Source organism: Tinamus guttatus, unplaced genomic scaffold, assembly GCF_059628265.1.
Source record: "Tinamus guttatus ecotype Peru unplaced genomic scaffold, ASM5962826v1 Tinamus_guttatus_pri_ptg000060l, whole genome shotgun sequence".
In the NCBI taxonomy this organism is placed as follows: Eukaryota; Metazoa; Chordata; class Aves; order Tinamiformes; family Tinamidae; genus Tinamus; species Tinamus guttatus.
In genome coordinates this window covers 2,288,689-2,308,258 of record NW_028288594.1, presented here as the reverse complement: position 1 = coordinate 2,308,258, position 19,570 = coordinate 2,288,689, and the positions used below count along the sequence as shown (strand labels likewise).

Sequence of the window (19,570 nt, the reverse complement as noted above, 5' to 3'; positions counted from 1 at the left end):
GTCTGTGCACTTTGTCTCACAGAACTTTTTAAAAGTATGAAAGCATTCAGTAGTCCTAAACCAGTTACTTTATTTTAAAGCTTTTTAATCAAAGAAAATGGGAGATTTAAAGGTAAAAATCAGTCCTTTTGATAGCGTGTTTGAAAAGCCAGCTGAGCTCAATTCTTTGCCAGTAGGTGGAGCTAGCACGTAATATGCGTTTTTTTTTTTTTTTCCCCCTTCCCTCCATTCCTTCTCTCTTCTCCTCTCCTCTCCCCCTCCCTTCTTCTTCCTCCCCCTTTTTTCCACAACCAATTTTCTGATCGATGCTGGGATTCATAGAGTGAATCTCAGAACAGGAAGCAGGAGCTGAGAATACAGAATATTGCAGAAGCTCCTTTGTTGCTTTCATGGGAAGGTTCTTTCTTCATTTCTTTCATTTTTCATTCCAGTGAGATTAAGAGTTTACAAGCTTCTTTGCCAAGGAACCTGAACCTGCAAAAAAGGACCCTTATCATCTACAAGTGTATGGATTTTTTTATGTCATGATTTGTAATTCTCTTATAATAAGGTAAGACAATGTGATATTTAATTAAAATGCTCATGCAGCAAATTTTAGTCCTATTGTACAAGGTTCTTCTCTCTAGGTGCCACACCTAGTTTTCAATTAATATTAATGCAGCAAGAGGGGTAGAAAATAATAGCCATCTTTGTAGCATTTTGTATGCATTTTTCACGGTATTTCATTAGGTCTTAGTGCAATAATAATGCAATTTGCTGTTCTTTGGAATTTTCTGGTCTTATAGCTTTTAAAGATTTTACGCTTATATTTAGAATTACTTGTTTTTTATTTTTCATCCTTATTGTGGTAATTTGTTGTTGTTGCTTCCAGGTGGTCATCTACAAGTGTTTTGCTTTTCTGCTAGAGATTATATTGATGCTGCACCTTGAATACAAATTGGAGGGGTATTTTAAGGCACATAACACATCCCTGGAATAGCTCAGTCCTAATGTTTTAATGCAGAAATGTGCTGTTGCTTCTCTAAAGCATCTTTAGACAGAGGTTTTCTTTGCTTCCTAAATTCATCATTTTGATTCTGTGAGGAATAGGAGATATATGGGATTCTCCTCTCCCTCATCTCCCAAAACAGCCTCTCCCTGGTAGAAAACAGAATGGAGGACTTGTCTATAACAAACAATGATTTTTCACTGCTGCAGTAGCTATGTGATTTGTTTTACATACAAAAAGGAATTGTTATTTAAAAAACTTTATTCCGTTTTGCATGGGAAAGAAATATTTTTCTATTATTATATTTTGAATACATGATACATGCTGGGAGAGACAGCAGAATGACTCAGGAGGTGGGAAGCTTATGCAGTACCCCCTGACTCTTTCCAACCTTCTCTTTTTTTCCTACCTTTCTTTAACTGCAGTAACAACACATTTAGTCAGGAAAAGAGCGTGGAAATACTCACTGTTTTACAGGGTCACCGGTTTGGAGAGAGAATTTAGTAGCCAGTAGGTGAGGGGAAAAAATATTTGATTAAATAAAACTTTTTTTTGTTTGTTTGTTTGTTTGTAGCTGTAAGGAGGTAAGTAGAAAAGCATTTATTCAAAACTTTCACATGCCTGTATAAAGGTAGACTTTTAAAATCAGCTATTTATTGAAGCAACAGAAAATGGCCTATTGGGATTTGAGTGCTACATGCCGTCTTGGCTTTAGATGACTCTTCTGGTATATGTGAATATTAAGAAAGTTCACACATATTCCTGTAATCTCTGCATTTTTCCTGCATGTTTCCTGCTTACATGTTTTTTTTATTATCGATGTTGGCAATATGTGTGCATGTGTAGGACTCAGCCATTGTAGTTCTGAAGATATTTTGAGTAGGTGGTAAAGGACCATCCATTCCTGAACAAATTTAGAGAGAAGGTAAATAGTCACATCCCAATGATCTGCAATTTCCTCTACTGAGCAATGAATTAAATATACAACGCTCCCTGATGTCTGTAGGCCCCAATTCAACAATGAACAGACGTGTAAATGGGACGACTCGCATTCTTAATATCAGGCAAGTGGATGAGTACCTGAGTTCTCTTGATTTTAAATGACACAGTGCTCAGGAAAAGAGTAACTCATTTTATGACAGGGGTTTTGCATTGTTCATGGAATGCAATTAGTAGGCCAAACTAGCACAGAGCTTCAAAGATGACTTTTAGATTTACATTAAAGTATCTAATGAGTTCTTACAAGCCTTACAAGAAAATATTAAAGCCCTTACAAACTTTGAGTAAGGTAAGCAGTACTTCTTGGGAAGTACAAACATAAATGGCTATGTCATATCAAAGCATGATCCCTTTCAGTAGCAATAGCTACTGTCAGATGTTTCAGATGAGAAATTCAAGAGAAAGTTGACCCTAGGGGAAAATTGTCCTTCCCTTTCTCTCATGACATTTAAATAACCTGGAGACTTAAATAGCTTTACTGTAATTGCAGTATTCTCTGTGTCCATTTAAACATCAGATCTCCCCAGTCCAACCCTCATGCTCTGTAGCCAGAGCAAGAGCCCAGCAGTGGTGGCATTGCCCGTGCTCCTTCATTGCGTGTCTTGATTTGCCTGGTAACTGCCTGCAGCTCCACTATACCGCAACTAGCTGCTGAACTCCTCCCCTAAGGAGATAGAGAAGACACAAGTCTAACATTGTGTAATTGTTTGAATCGTGCTAGATGCTTGTAAGTGGCAGGACGAGCACCTACAGCAACCCATCCTATGCACACGGTTCTGTGCTGCAACGAGAAAACACAAACAACTTTGTTGCTCCTGTTGGTTTCTGGCCTTGCACACATCCACACACACACACGCACACTCTAACACCAGTTTCTCCTCAGGACAAGATGCATCTGCGTGGATAGAGGCTCACTCCCTGTCCCCTGAGGCCCCTTGCTTCAGCCTTCGGCTTTGCTGCCGGTGTGCTGAGGAGGTGCGAGAGAGCCCGCAGGCCTCTTTTCTAGAGGCTTCTAGAAGCCACCTGAAATAATCTGTTTCCTGTCCTTTCTGTCAGCAGTCTGACAACTGCTGTGGTAAAAGACATATTGGCCTTAATCGCTCTTATTCTTCTGTTACTCATCTTCAGAAAGACGGGAATGCACCTGATTCCAAAGTGGTGTTAATGGAGGTGAGGCAAGTAGTGTTGCAAATCACTAAATTCTGTAAAGAATCAGAATCATAAAAAAGATAAGAAGGAAATGAATAATTCTGTAGTCTTTGCAGTTTAGGGAAGATATGCAGAAAAGAAGTTTTTTTTAATTTAATTTAAATTTAATTTAAAGAAATGTCAAATAACTGCAGTTACTTGGTTCACATTTCTATTGTTTCCCAGCTTGCAACTTTATCTTTTTTGTTTCTGTTACTTAATGTTCTATTCTTCCTTTTTCTCCCTCTACCTTATATTTAAAGTTAGGCTGCCTTCTCTTTCTGCTTCTTACTGATTTGGGATCATCCGAAGAGCCATGTTTCTGCTCTTAATTTCAGCATTTGATGTCACAGCAGTTCTCAGCAGCTATGATTATCAATTGCACTGAAGGGGCTGCTAACACTAGGCAGAAATGCAGTCAACGCATATGGAAGCTCTGTTAAGTATCTATTGCAAGCTGCTAAGAAGCTTTTTCTGAGCATGCTTAGAAATTATTTTTGAGATGTGCTGAATAGCTGGATTTCAATAATTTTGAACAGGAACAACAAAGCGCAAACATCCAGGCTTGCTGAGCAGCCAAGGTGCCAAAATTCGCAGCAAAGAGATTGTAACAAGAATTCTTAATGAAATGGTCAGAAAAATGTTATAGTGCTGCAGTATTACTAACCATATTCATTAAATAATCAGGAAATCCTTCATGGATATTTCCTGTAATGTCATGAAAACACCCTGTTTCTTGATGGGCGAAGTCTGTAATTTCAGTAAGATTCCTACACGCAGTGCATAGTCACCTTACTTGAAATATTAGCAGACATGCATCTTAGGATGACAGATACCTAGGTATAGCAAGGGCTGCCTGCGTTTTGGTCATTGATGCTGTTTGTCTGGTCTTAGATGGAGTTGTAATGTATAGTCCGTAAGTACTTTTAGAAAATGTCAAATGACCCATTCCAACCAAAGAACTGATTACCACTCTGATAATTGCGTATCTCAGAACTGCAGTAAAAAGCACAATTGTGGTACTTTTTGAGCCAGCCTTCAGCTTAGTACACAGGTTTCAAAGGCAGTTTATGTGCTATATGGATCTGTACGTACCCATTTGATAATCTGGCTACTTATTTGGCCTGCTAGGCTATTGCTCCATAGCTTTGTTGTCACTGATACTGAGGTAGCTAAATTAAAGCTAGAATCATGTCGCAGCTACTGCTGTCATACCTCTGACTGCAGTGCAGATTTTGCTTTAGTTAAATCATTACCAGCAGGCTTTCACTGTGGGGCAGAGGCTTAGTCTTGCTATTTGAATGGATGTTACTTACACTATTTTTCTATACCATCCTTACCATATCTCACCCTCTTCAGTGCAACTGCAAAATTCTCAGCAGACTTTGACCCCAAAGTAGTTTTGTTTGATGGCAAATGTAAATGACTCGTTCTGAAATTAGGAGTATGACTCAAATTCTCCAAAGAAAATACACTGTGTTCTAGATTCACTCATTTGTCGTGGTAGGATCACAGACCTCTTAGGAGCCAGATTACATGTGTGTGTACAAGATGGAGTCTGAGACATGCAAACAGATTTGACAGTCTATGATCACAAGAAAAAGAGTGGCCTGGATTAATATATTGTGGACGGCATACATCTAGACCAAGGTCAGAAGTGACTTAACATAGTCGTTTCCCTAGAAAGATCGTGATCTGAATTTGATGTTTAGAAATGAGTTCCGTTCGCAGGCACTCACCAGGTGTAGCTGTAATAGGTAGGTGCTTATGGGAAAGTTAATGGCAGTTTTCTATACGGTTGCATTGTCTGATGAAGTAGCACAGTACATTGTGTTTTGTTTCTTTGTTTCTTTGCTCATAAATATTTGTACCTAATGCAAGAGTGTGGAAAATCCTAATTTTGGGGCCACAAAAAAAGCTTTGTTGGATCAGTTTTCAAAAATAAATCTGTCTAGGAAGGTCACTCTAAGTAGGACTCTGGGACACAGGGTCATATTACAGGCATATAGCAGGTATATTTGTGCAGTGTGTGAGCTCCATATGTTTTCTATTTACTGAGAGTCAATAAGGAAACCATGGAAACTAGAAGACAAGTTATAGCATCTCCTGAGGAAAACTGATACCAGACAGAATGAAAAACCTTCCATCTGCACTTGCATTAGCTTGAATGCAGATGTGGGCCAAGTGCTACCCAGTTGTTTCGAGCCTGAGAATATAGTGATACCTGCACAAACACCCTAATGGGAAATGCATTTGCACAGGTTAGATTTTGCTGTGCAGAGGCTGATTTCTATTTCACAGAACAGTAGGTACTACAAAAGTGCTGACAGTAGCTAGCGTCTTGGGTACCATGATAATACAACTGAATTTCTCCTAATAATGAAGCACTGAGAAAATACTTAGAAAATACCAGCGAACAGGACATTTTACAGTAATTTTGTCTTGTAGAATTTCTAATACTAGTGAGTAAAGTGGAAAGCACCCAATTCCCTGTCAGTGGCAATGATAAGATACAAATATTAAAGTTACTAAGTTATATTAGGAAGCAGTAGACTATAACTGTCACTGGGTCACATTTGAGGGTTTTTTTTTATTAGAGTAAGACTTTACATCTTGCAACCAGATTGCTTTTGTAGTTTTGTAAGATCATATGCAACAGTGTTTCAAATTATTTTTTTTCCAATACTGTATTTTCAGTGAAAGGTAATGTCTAAAGCATTCTATGGACAATCACAATATTTGTGAGTGTAGTAAGATGTTGTGCTTTTGCCAGTTGTATTTTATTAATTAAATGATCTTTGATCTGAAGCTAAACTCTGGCTCTCTAAGCCAAGCTGAAGGCAAGTCAGCAATGGTAGGGAGAAATATCTGTTACTTTACTCCACCAGTTTTCTTTAGGAAAAAAAAAAAAAAAGAGCATAAGCCTAAAGGCATGAACATGATGACCTCTAATATTATGTAGGACACTTGGGTGCAATTACTGATGTTGATATCTTGCTCCCTGGGGTGGCAGAGCCTGAGAGCCCAGCAGCCTTCTCCACTGCTGGGAAAGGGATTGGATTTCTCAGTATTGACCTCACTTCCAAATTAGTTTAGATTAACACATTCTCACAATAATTTGTCTTTAGCGAGAAAGATGAATATGATGCAGAAGTTGAGTGAGCTTGTATGAGTGTTGTGGAGATGGCAGAACACCCCTGAGTCTGCGGTAAGAGGAGGAAAAGAAATATTTTGTGGAAATCTGAAGAGGATAAAAGATATCGGCAGGGAAGAAGCATTTGAATGTAGGAGGGAAGGAAATTCAGTGAAAAATTTTAGGAAGGAACACAAATTCCACTCAGATTAACAAAAGGTTTGTTTTTCCCCACTGTAAAGCAAACATCTAAATATGTATGTGTCCTCCTGTGTGGAGGTGAGCAGCGCAGTATGCAGTACGCACTCCTTGCACGGAGGCACCTGCAGGCAGCAGGCGGTGCTGTGAGGAAGGAGCTCTGGTGCCAGCCCTTTGGGGAGCTCTTGCTTTCCCTCCAGTCAGGATCGGCCCTGCTGGGCTAAATACAGAGGGGAAGGAAACACTCTCCTTAGGAGATTCTCAACATCTGGTCCCTTATTCATAGGTAGGAACAAATGCTAATGGAGTACACTCAAAATTTACATTAAGACATGATTCTGAACCAGTGAAAACTGTCATAACTTCAGCAAAGTGAACAAATCTGCAGTTTCCAATTATCCATCTCTGTCATGGACTACAGCTGTGTTTTAGTGTAGAGTTTTGTAGATTATTTTTTTCTCATAATTATAAAGTAATATTATAATGGACAAACTGTCTTCCCACTTTTTTTAGTCATCTTGAAGCTGAAACCATGTTTTCAAAGCTAGTAGCTAAAACTTTACAGCTGCTAAATCTCTATGGTTTGTTTCATGAGATTTTTTTTCTCCTTTGTCGTACCGAAAGAGAGAAAAAACAAATGAAAATTCAAGGGGTAGATGAGTTGGGTAGATACATAATGTAAAGGTTCAGCTTTGTATTTTCAGCACATTCTTAAACTTGAAAAGGACAAGAACCTTTTCTTAACTGCCCAAGAAATTAATGTCTAAGGATGTAGAAAATTATTAAAAATATGAATGCATTAAAACTTTGTTGAAAAGTCTGAAAGCAGCTAAGCATGCAGTCTTAAGATGTATTAAAATGTATGTGTCTTCCTGCTCTTTCAGATATGAATTGAGAGGTTTAGATATAAAAGTTCATATTTAAAATAAGGCACGCATTTTACTGTATGAAGCCATGAGAAGGGCCTGCTAAGGGATTATCGTGAATTTGACCCTTTTAAAAAGTTGTGTTCCAACTGGGGCAGGTGTTAAATCAGGGGAATGCGATAAGCTGTGCTATGCAGCATGGCAGAACTAACATTCATAATGAGTGCTGCTCTGATCCTACGTTTATGAATCTCTGTTGCTCCCTCAAGCTTTTTAGATTTCTTGATGGAACAGTGATGCCACCTTTCCGCTCTTCCTCAACTGCATGTGTCAGCCACATCCACTTTGTCCTCCAGGATAACTTGAACTTGATCCACAAAGATGTTTTTACAGTGTTCATAATTGTCTCAATTAATGTCTTGATATGACAGTTAGGTTTTCAGGACAACATAAAAAGCAAGCAAAACTGGACTCGGCAAGCTCTTTCTGTTTTTTTTTTTTTTTTTTTTTTTTTTTTTTTTTAAATGGGATTTCTATTTAATTGTGGGCCAATTAACTGCTCAGTTTACTTAAAGATTGGAGAAAAAAAAAAAAAAAAAACCTCTCCAAAGTTAAGAGGGAGTTGTCTAGTGCTTCCTAATGTTGTATATCTACCTAAGCTTTTAATTTTTTTGAGAAGTAAGCTGGCTGGTCAAGTCCCTAGGGAGTGATAGTGAAAGTTCCTGTCCTCCTTTGTGACAGAGATCGAGCGGGTCGGGGGAAAGGTGAAGTTCTAGTTTTTAGTGGTTCTCATATACTCGACTGGGAAAGGCTATATAATCACCCAGCTGTGTTGTATCATATTATTTGACCGCATTATTTGTCATGCTATCTGGTTTTATTTTTCCATTTTGGTTGCAAAAGTTTGAATATGCGTCCTGGCTTATGTACTCCTACACTGATTACATCTTTACTTGAGGGTCATTCTCCCTCAGTTGTGAAGTCATCTGTAGTGTGAAGTTTTGGACAGCTGACAAAAATGGAATAAATTGTAAATATTGTAATTACTGTAATTAATATATATGGTAATTCTATAACAGAAAACTCAGATCCCACCTTGTCTCAGCTGGCAAATCACCTATGTTGTGGTATGTCATTCTCTTTCCCAAACTACATATTCTTTTCTTTTTCAAAAAAGAAAAGTGGGAGTAATGGCAAGAAGTACAAAATAAGTAGCTGATATTTAATAAAGAAGTGTGCAAATAAGGTTCCATCTAAATACTTCTTTTTGCTCTTTGTCCTATGTTAGCTTGCCCCATTACACCCACTCTCAGGCCCCTCTTCTTTCTTCGATTTCCAGCCTGGTTTCCTGTGAGGTGAAACCGATCCACCTAGATTATTTTCTTGGACATAATAATCTACATATCTTTGAGTTCTTCATGTCTCTCCAATCAGCCTCCAGGACTCCTACAGCTAATTTCAAGACAGCCTCTTTATCCAGGCAGACAGTCCTCCTCCCAGATCTGATTCCCTGGAGGTTTTTTCTACTGCCAGACTTCAATCCTGGAAATGTCTCCCCTTCTTCCTACCTCCCCCCTCCCTTTTCCTTTTATATCTAAGTTTTACATTTTGTAGGAGCCAACATACAGTATGATTGAGAATACAAAGAAGAAAGACTTCCTCTTCTTAGTTGAGCCCCAAACCAATGCAGCCTGTAGAGACACAGCACTTGTGTTGTGGAAAAATCCTGTCAGCTAAGATTCAAACTTTCATAGAAAAGGCAGTATCTCTGGAGATCAGGGCTTTAAGCTTCTAGTGTATTCTTCCAAATGGATGCAAACTTATTTTTTTGAAAATTTTCAAATCTGGCCCAGTTTTATAGAGTGCTTCAACAGGAAAACCCAAGTTTCATGTTGCTGTTCAAAAAGTTCTGCAAAACTTCACATTCATGGTTTGAAAATGGACATTTCATGAGCATTTTTAAAGCCTTGAAGCTCTCCAGAATTGTTTAAACAGTAGAAATACATATATATACTTTTTTTTTCTTAGACATGGGTGCATTATTTGACCTGAAATTTCCTTCTAAAAATTGACCTGAAGAAAAATGGAAGATTTATGCCAGACTTTCAACATTTGGCCTAATTAAGCAATAGAAGCGGAAAAAAAATGTGTAAAAGGACAAGTTCAGTCATCTTCGGGATAAGCAGCACTGTTGGGCTTGCCTATAGCGATCATAAAAACCTGACACCCTATATTGTTGAGACCAGCGTGCTTCCATCATACTGGAACCAGCAATTTCCTGAACCAAAGTCAGCACGGCCAGTCTCGCGGAAAGGGAGCACAATGGATTCGATGAGCTGGAGCGCGGATTTGTGGGGAGGAGCTGAGTGTTTCCTGCTTTCTGTTCTTGCTTTACTTTTCCTTTTTTTTTTTTTTTTCTCTTTTTCTGCTTCTGCATATGGGACACGCAGGTGAAGGCCAGGCTAGTACTAACACGGGAGCGCCAGGGCTGTGGGCTGTGCCGGGGCATCAGCGTTTCCTTGAGCGCCTGCAAGATGGAGCATCTGGTGCTGAGCAGCTGTGCCGAGACTGGCTCAGGCCAGGAAATACCTGCTCCCGGGGAGGCTGAGGATTCCCTACATGGACCCATCCTTACTAATCAACTCGCTTTGCAGTTGCAGACTCCATTTTTCACATGTGAAATTTAGATGCAGATTCCCTTTCTTTTGCAAAGTTAGAAATTAAGAACGTTCCTCCTGATGTGCTCTTACTTCCTTGTATATATCAAAACATATTACTATGCTTATTTGGCAAAGGGTGGAAGAGAGCAACTGGAAGTAAGGACATCTTTTAAAAAGGGAGGTAATAAAGAACTGTCTGAACATCGAATTCTCCATGGCAGTTTCTGTGTTTTTATAGTCAGTGTTTCCCACTAAAAACAAAGGGTGACGTGAAGCACCGCACCCGCATGGGCTGCGTGCTGGCGGGCCGGGTCGCAGCGCTGCCGCAGCGGCCGGGCTCGTCGCTAGGCAACGGCGCCGGGAGAGGCAGAGCCGCCATTGCGGCCGCGTCGCCGCGGGAGCGCGGGGCTCCCGAGCTTCCCCCCGGCCGGGCTCCTGCAAACGGTGCCCGCCCGACCGCCTGCGGTGCCCACCGGGGGCCCATGGGAACGTGGCGCCGTGGCTGGGCTCGGCTGCCGTGCTGGAGACCTCTTGGGGGCTGCCAGCAGCGCTGTGAGACTTCAGTGAGGCCATCTCCTCATGGGCGCCTGCTGTTTCCTCCACCTTCCTTCGTCCTAGCTTTGCAACCAGGGTCTCCAAGTCCTCACCTACTTACCCCCTCTGCTAGGTTAGAAAGGAGGGGCCACTGCTTCTGGGTGCTGCAGTGGAAATCTGGGGGTAGCCATTCGTCAGAGTCATGAGGTCCATGGCTGCGGCCTGCGGGGAGCGGGGCCCGTCCTTGCGTGAGGGCCTGGCCTGGGCTCATGCAAGCAACTGCTGTGTGTGGTGGTCGTGTTCGCCCTTGGAGCTTGTGCGATTGTGCAGCCACCACAGTACTTTCTACCAATACCTGTCAGGGGGCTGGGAATTGGGATTTATGCTGTTTGTCCGCAGCTGCTAGCTGGTTGTTCCGGGGATACTATAATCTGATATCCATAGAAATGCTGTGGTTAAGATTAACAGAGATGTTCTAAACATCTTTACATAATGCCCATACTGGGAATGTTAAACTCGGGATTCTGGTTTGTCAGAGAAGAAATCACAGCATGTTTTATTAACAGCATAAGCAGTCAGCACATTCTCCTGGCATCTGGAAATATCTAGCTCATCCTATACATATGGCACTTCTGTTATCATTGCATCTTTGAACTGTATAGTCACTCTCCCCACACGAACACACTAAAAATGGATATATCTGTAGCCTGAAACTTTTACACAAACATACTTGTGGGGAGACATTTCTCACAATGGATACCAGCCCAAATATTAATTACTTGATGAAAAGCACACCTCATCTAGATGGCTGAAAGGCCTTGATTCCTTAACCAGCTTTGTTTGGTGTTTGGTGAATGCTCTTCTGCCGTGACTTTGTCTCCCAGATTTGCTTTGGAGAAGTCGCTGCATTTTTGCAAATGCAGTGACTCAAAACAGGAAATGTTTTAAATCTGTCTCAGGTAGGAATCTGTTGTATTGAATCTTGCCCTATGTTTGTTCCTCTGATCATGAGTGAGCACCTAAATCTGGCAGACAGCTTATTTCACTCTGTTCAAAAAAGTAAAAAAATGGTATTTTCATCCGTGAAAAAAGAAATGAATCATCTCATGCTAAAAAGGAAGGCATAAGGGCCTCTTCCTTCTCTGGAAAACAGATAACTTTTATTTTATTTTATTTTATTTTATTTTATTTTATATTATTTTATTTTATTTTATTTTATTTTATTTTATTTTATTGTCTAATCACTGACTTTTGATAGAAAATTAACATTTTTTTAGGTACTATTTCTGATAAAAGAGAAAAATTGACCATCTGACTATAATCAAATAGTTATTGCTAGTTATCAACCAGCAGTAAGGAAAGATACTGATCTGCATATTTTTAGCAATATATTATACTTCCTCAAAGTATCTCCTGCCATAGCTGATGAGGCCCTGAAAGAATTTTTAAGTACTCCTTTTAGGAGTATTTAGGAGGGTGAGAAAATTGGTTTGAAGGAGCTTTCAAGCCCCACCACCCTCAGTAAAGGTTTTTTTTTTGCATGTGTTTCCATGTTTGATAATTCTTGCTAGCCATGTTGTATAAAATGCTGTCCTCATATATGGTACTTGTTAGATGGTCTTGTTAGAGAGGAGTGCAATCCTGGTAGAGCTGCCTGGAGGTTGCTGTAACCGCAGACTGGCCTGATGCCTTCTCGAGACTCTAGTGTTTAGGCATTAAAACAAGCGGTTTTGCTCTTCTGTCCTCCCTGGACTGGGTTCTGCAACAAATCTAAGGCCTGCGTATCTGTGCCAGCATTAGTTAACTCTTTAATCAGGAGATGTGCTCAGCTCTGGTGTTCAAGCTGAAGATTCATTTATTCATGCTCTGGAGCTAATAAGCCTTACGGAGCTTTGAAATTAGGGGAGGCAGTAAAATGTGAAAAACATTGCAGATAATCAACTAGTCCTTTTCTGTGTAAAAGCAAGGGGGCAATTTTATCCTCTTCTTTTCCTACTTCTCAACATGTATTCTCATTTTACCAAGCATTCCCATCATTAAACAGTATTTTCCTGTCTCCTTTACCACTACTAGGACTGGTAGGACCCCATGGTGTGGTGGATGCCTTTGATATGGCTGCAGTCGGGTCACTTACCTCTGGTTTTCAGACAGAGCAGTAGACAGATCTGACTGCAGTGTGTGGTTGCAGGAGAGCTAAAGCCAGCACAACGGCAGGTGAGCAGGGTAAGAGTAGAAACTGTCCCTTCTGACAGCAATGCCGTCTTATAATAGCGTAAGGTTTTTCAGAAGCTGTGGTTTCAGAGGTGATTTGCTAGTTACACACCTCTCAAATGTTTGTGGTGGACAATGTATAGGAAGAATTATTTTGGAATACCTCTTATGAGACATTTGGAAGAATTTGTTGCACAGAAATGCCCACTATCAGAATGTAGGTGCTGTATGAAGGGAGTCCTTGGGTCTGGTTGCTGAGCATAGAATGCAGCATGGTGTGAGACATGCACACCTCAAGCACAGGAACACTGTGTTTTATCTGTTGTCTACTGATTATGGTATTGGAGTGGTGCATAGATGTTATACCAGTGTGAACCTTCCTTCCTCCTTCAGCCAGGGCAGGCAGGAGTTAGACATCCCTCTGTGCAGTGCCATGGGCTATAGCCCTTTGTGGGGGAACAGGGTTTTTCCAGCAGTTGTTTTACCTGTCCGTGTATGAGAGTAGCAGTGGTGCTAGGTGCAAGTGAGAAAGGATGTAGAGGGGCTTAATTAAATTCGATTGTTTAATTTCTTTTGGTCAGCTTAGGGGAAAAGGGAAGAATTGGAAGGAAAGAGAGGTGAGTAATGAGAAATTGGGGGCAAATCTCTCTTGTTCCACACCACCGCCTCCTCAGGCTGTCTCCTTTCTTCCCTTGGGATTTGCTGCCCATGAGAATCCCTGCCTCTGTCCTGCATGACACTGACTCTCCAAGAACTTCCTTAACCAACAGCAACCAAACCCTCTTTCTCTCCTGCTTTGCTATCTGCAGACAATGTTGTTTCTATACAAACAATGCACTCATGCTCCCTTGAGATCCAGGGAGAAATTTAACAGATGGAGCAGTGCAAAACAATGAGAAACCCATGCTTTTATTTAAGATCCCAGAATTTTTAATGGGCCTGTGACAAATTTCCAGATTCTTAGGCTGTTCAGTTTTGCTTCAAAGCTCATACTCATCACTGTTCTTTCTTCTATCCTCTTTCTGGGAGGTCTAGTTTTTCCTGAAGCCTTTGAATGATTGTAGTGCATCTACTCTCATCCTTCTCTGTTTTTAGTTGTAAATGATTTTCTTTTGAATCACCCTTGCTGCAAATTAAGCTTTCAGCTTCTTTGCCTGTATGTCACAGAAAAATTTCTTCTTCTTCCTTGAAGCAGCCTTCTAGACATGTGAAGGCTGTGATCATGTCTTCTATCAATCTCCTCAAAATTCAGTCTTTTCAAAGTTAAAAAAAAAAACCCACAAAAACAGGGTGGCAGGAATTTGTTTTATATTCAATGTATGGAACTGAGTTTTACAGGAAGAAAAAGCTGCTTTTTTCTCTTCCCCTCTTCCTTCTTTTCCTCTTCCCTTCTTCCCTCTTTCAGTGCAAAAATACTATGACACTTAAAAGTATAAATGCCAGAAATGCTTTAAGATTAAAGTTCTTAGAGTAGTATTGACATATCTCACAAATTGTAGCAAAGACTTCAGTAATCCTGTATTTTGGTAGAAGTCGCCTGTTACCACTATAATCTTGTTTTAACTCCTGTTAAAACAAGAGCTCTTACTTAAATTTCTATTTTTTAAATTATTTTTTGGGGGTTCAAAGTGGAAATATGCTGGTATAATTTGTTCCTGTGACAAAGTTAGGAGGCATTGTCAAGCCAAAAAGAAGCAGGCTATCGCACTGAAAGGACCAGATGAGCTTCATGACTAACGTTATTAGAATGAGATGAAATCCAGAACTATAAATGAAAAGTCATGCACTTAGGGACTACTCTATTATAGTACAGGAATGCGCGATTGGAAATAACCAAAGAGTAAATGGATCAGAGACCGCAGAATGATGGCAGGTTGCCACTTGTGCATTTAAATGCTCAACTTTAACGCTGAACAAACACAATTAATTTTTACAGATCTCTGAGGAGAAGCTGGTAATTTGCTTTCCTTCTGAGTTTGTTCATTGGGATTGTCTATAGATGAAGGTGTCCTAAACAGACAGGAAACTCTGCTCAGTTCTGTCAGAAATCATTCACACTTTTGAGGATTTTTTCTTTTTCGTGTGATAATGTACAGTTTTTAAACTCTAACCTTTATATGGTCCATGAGTGTTTGAATGAATGAATAGAAGATGGAAGAGGACAGAGTCCACTTTAAGGTCTCAAACATGTGCCGTAAGTGTGGGAATGTGGACACCACTGGTGAGAAGGTTATTCATAATGTTTACCCATGGCTTTAGGTTAGAAACTTAGGCAGCAGTCAGGAGTAACTTAACAGAATTTTTAGTATCCAGTGTTTGTATTTTAGGTAAATTTTGTCTGTGTTTGAACAATGTTTTAAATGCAGCTTATGTTTGATTGTTTTTTGAGTAATCATTTATTTCATTTGATAATAGCTTTTCTTATTAATTTTATCATTATGTACCATGTATTTACAATGTTCAAGCCTATGATTGGTTGTTACTGATTCCTCTAGATTCCTCACTACTGTGATCTGCCATTTATGAGTATATACATTTGTCCCTTAGACAGCAAAGATCATGCTGCATTTCCTGCCTGCTACTGTCTTTCTAAATTACTTGTTTTCTTCACCTTACACCTAGGACATTGTAGACCTATGCAGGAAGTCCTTGCGAGTTATGAAAACACTGTAGTCCAACAGTGTTGGACTGTCTGTCCAAGAGGTAGTCCAACCCTCTCCCCTCACCACTGTTGCCTGTGAATCACATTATCAATATTCGGCTCCCTCTATGCTGTCCTCTTTTCAAAGCAACAGAAATGTTTTTTCTCCAGCTACTGCATTCACTCCTTTTCCAATCCTTTCTCACACTGTAGTGGCTCTGTGCAATTTGTTGCTTGCCACAGTATCTCTATTCCTCTTCAGAACTGCATGAGGGAGAGAAGTAAATGACTATCTGAAGGACTGAATCTATAGATACAGGAATCTATAGATACAGGAATCTATAGATACAGCTGCTTCAAGTGTTTGAAGGAGATTGGAATCACGTTAGAGTAGGAGGGAGTGGTAGAAAGTTGATGGCAGGGAGAGAGAGAGAGGCTAAAAATATGGTAATACTGCAGAGGGATGAAGAGAAAAGAGCTAAGAAAATGAGTAAGGTAGAAAATCAGGTAAAGCAAGAGAGAAAAGGAGGAAGAAGGAGGATTCCGTTTAGATGGAGTGAGACCCAAAGGTGATGCCTCTTTGCACTGCCACATAGGGCAGGCTTACAAGGCTCCTGATTCTGCATTTAGTTTTAATCACTGCTAGTAGTGGCAGATTTCCCTCCCAACCTCAACGATTCTGTGATTCTGCGTGTGATTCTGTGATTTCTGTGCAGCAATTCGCTACCGCGGTGAACGTTCATACCTGCCACCCTCCCCTTGCATTGCTGGGTTTCCCGGGTGCCTGGAAAGAACACACATCAGTCACAGTTGCATGAGAAAACTGATACAGGCTGTAGTTCAAAATAATCTTGTTGTGAGTCCCAGCACGTGCTTTAGTTGTGCATCTCTGGGCAGCCTCCCCTTCTGTATTTCCCTGGCCTGGCCAGCCCTCCGCCTCTCTTTGCCTGGCAGCTGCGGTCTCAACAGCTCATCCATATTTGGCAGAATTTTGGAGAATCCTGAATCACAGGTGGTTCATACAGGGGGGAATGTTAGTCCTGGAGCCTATATTTAAACAAGTATTTGAACATGCAAAAAATCTCATAGAAATCTGAAGACTGTTTCTGACAAAAAAATTATGGACATCTATCAGTACCATCTAGTGGCAATAAAAGTTACAGCAGCTAGGAGACTCTCACAGGAAATGTTGGGTTTGACTTCAATAACCAGGATCCTTCGGCAGGAAGTTAGGTGTGGTCTTCAGGAGAATTTAAAAAAAAAAAAAAAGGGGGGGGGGGGGAGAAGAAGGCAAAGACACGACGGAATTTTAGCTGCAGTCTTCCCTGGTGCCATTCCAAACCCACTTAAGTGGAAGAGTCTACACTGGTAATGAATTTTTCATTGCTTCCTGCAGTGTTAAGACAGGGCTATGCCTTTTTTTTTTTTCTTTTTTCTGTAATTAGCAATAACATCTAAGAGGATTCTGCAGCAGGAGCACTTCCCTAATTAACCCTTCTGCTGCTGCTGGCCTGTGCATGTGTTTCAGCAGCAATTTCCTAGAGACCCTCCATGGCAGAGTGCACCTGGTGCATTTGACTGCAGTGGAGGAGCATGTTCCACAGGGAGACCTGCAGGAGTTGGGATGTGTTTGCATGTGCCTGCCCATGGAAATGGCTATCTGTGTGCATTTTAAGGTTAACAAGAAGGAAGCATCACATTGCAGTTTGTCAGGCTTCAGAAATAGACTTTTTTATTTATTTTGCAGTTATGCTGGAGTCCAACAGATGAATGTGTGTTTAGTGAGGCAATAAAACAGGAGCATGCTGGTTATAGTCTGAGTGTTGTATCATTTTAATTTGGTAATTGTTTTGGGGTATGTTGTCTGCAGGGAAGGTGTTACTTTGTTATTTCATTTGCTATATTTTTAGTGTGCTTATTCAGGATAAGAATTCCCAAGAAAAATTGTGGAAGGCTACAGCAGAGATCAAATTTATTATTTTTTATTATCTGCATTGGGAATATTTTCTATTTGTTGTTTCAACTGAGCTGCCTGAAGGACGCATTAAGAAGAGATGATTCTGCTCTTGGTTGTGAAAAAAAAAAAGAAAAATATATACAATTTATATGATATCAAACTTAAAAGAGCTAGAAATACAGTGTCTACTGTTTAAAGATGATTTTTGCTTAATTCAGAAATCCTTGCAGTGTGCCCTGCATTGCAAGGCAGGGGATCTGAACAAGAGTGACTCTGCCTGATTCCTTGTTTCCTGAGCTGGCAGCTCTGCAAAGGCAGCATATTTGCATCTGAGCAGAAGGAGCATCTCACGCTGCTTTCAGCGGAACCCTCTGCCCTTAAATGTCAGTGGTGGACTCCAGGAGTCATCAGTGGTGCCTTTAGCTCCAGGGAGGGTTCATCCAACATACAGATTTCAGGATAGTGAAGAGGTGAATTGAGAGTAGTCTCACTCCTCAACACCACACCATAAATTCTTCAATCTGTGGATTAGGCTCAGTGGATGTGCTGGAAAACATATCCCACCTTTTCCACTGGAGTGACTAAACCATTGACCTTGGAAATATGAAGAAGTCAGTATTGTATTGTAAGTGACATTGTTTTTTACGGTTTGTACAGCTGCCAGTCTATCGCCTTCTGTAACACTAAGAGAATTTTAAACAAAACATTTTGAAAACTGGTGCCTTTGAGACACCTCCAGGAGACCAACTGCCAAGGGAACTGGTCTGTCTTGAAATAAAAATGAAAAAGTTCCTCCTTTTGGATGATGATTGCTGCATTTAACAGGTTGTCCCTCAGAAAATTACATAAAGATATATTCCTGTAAATTGTTTGTGACTATATTGTTGCTATATTTTTTTCTTTTTTTTTTTCTTTTTATGTTTCTAGCACATTTTTATGAGAGAGGCTAAACAGTAATTAAGAGGTACAGGATGAAAAGATGGCACAATCAGTGCTGGTACCACCAGGACCCGACAGCTTCCGCTATTTCACAAGAGAATCACTTGCAGCTATCGAACAACGTATCAATGAAGAAAAAGCTAAAAAATCCAAACAAGAACGCAAAGATGATGATGATGAAGATGGTCCAAAGCCAAATAGTGACTTGGAGGCAGGAAAGACGCTGCCATTTATTTATGGCGACATACCTCCAGGAATGGTGTCCGAGCCCTTGGAAGACTTGGACCCGTATTATATCAATAAAAAAGTGAGTGATTATCACTAATCTGTGGTATATTTCTAACAGACTTTAAGAAGATTAAAATACAACACACCCTCTGATTTCAGCTGCCTTTAGCCCAGTGTTCTAATTATGTCGTTCCAGCTAACTTAATTGGCAGAAGTCTCAGTTGTAAGAACAGAAGTTAGTCATGAAAGTTTGCAAAATCTAATTTGTAGGTAGAAATACATTTGAGTTTTTTAAATATATTTGGCATTTTAGGTTTCGTTTTTTACATGCTGGAAAACTATGGAAGAAATGGCACAAGAGTTATATCTATTGTTGCTCTATTATAAATGTGAAAGGAGCAGATCTTCTTAACAGTGTCAGCATTTTCATCATGAAACACATTTCGAAGGTAGCTAAATGCCTTTTCACTAACTTTCTCCGCTGTCATATGGAAAGCCAAGGTCTTATTCTCTTTCATTACTGGGAACGATCAGGAAATATGCAAAGGTTATTTCTCAAATATATGCCAAAGGTCTTCCTCTTTCATGCTGTGTTTTATACAGGCATCATAGAGCATATGACTCTCCTAACTATTCTGTGAGAAAATTTTTTCTTATCCAGGCTCATGATATGCTATGCTTACTATCAAAGACAGGATTTTTAAAGAGGCAAATAAAGAAAGAGGAGGTAGGAATTTCCCTTACAGTTTCCACAAAATAAAATATGATGTTATTTGAAAAAAAAAAAGTATTTTGTTTAAAAATAATCAACCCATATATACTCTTTTGTTTCAAGAGAAGTCTTGGAGACAAGCACAGCAGTGCAAAACTTCAGATGTTTTTCCAGGTGGCTTTGGGTTTACTCCAGATTCCCAGTCCCTCGGATTATGGCATCTCAGTTATTGTACCATTATTAATCTACTAGGAAAGAAGGAGCTACTGAACTACTGAAATTCTTGTAGTTTTCTGCCTTCTTTTTTTTTTTTTTC

General features: G+C 40.0%; 1 protein-coding gene across 1 annotated transcript in view; it reads left to right on the top strand.

The window, feature by feature from the left end:
- Positions 1 to 284: 284 nt before the first annotated feature.
- The window catches only part of SCN2A (sodium voltage-gated channel alpha subunit 2), a 71,221-nt gene continuing 51,935 nt past the window's right edge, over positions 285 to 19,570 (top strand). The window contains exons 1-2 of the mRNA XM_010221169.2: positions 285 to 550; positions 18,303 to 18,621. Of these exons, the coding sequence (XP_010219471.1) occupies positions 18,355 to 18,621 (267 nt within the window). The 5' untranslated portion in view covers positions 285 to 550; positions 18,303 to 18,354. The remainder of the gene's footprint in view (positions 551 to 18,302; positions 18,622 to 19,570) is intronic.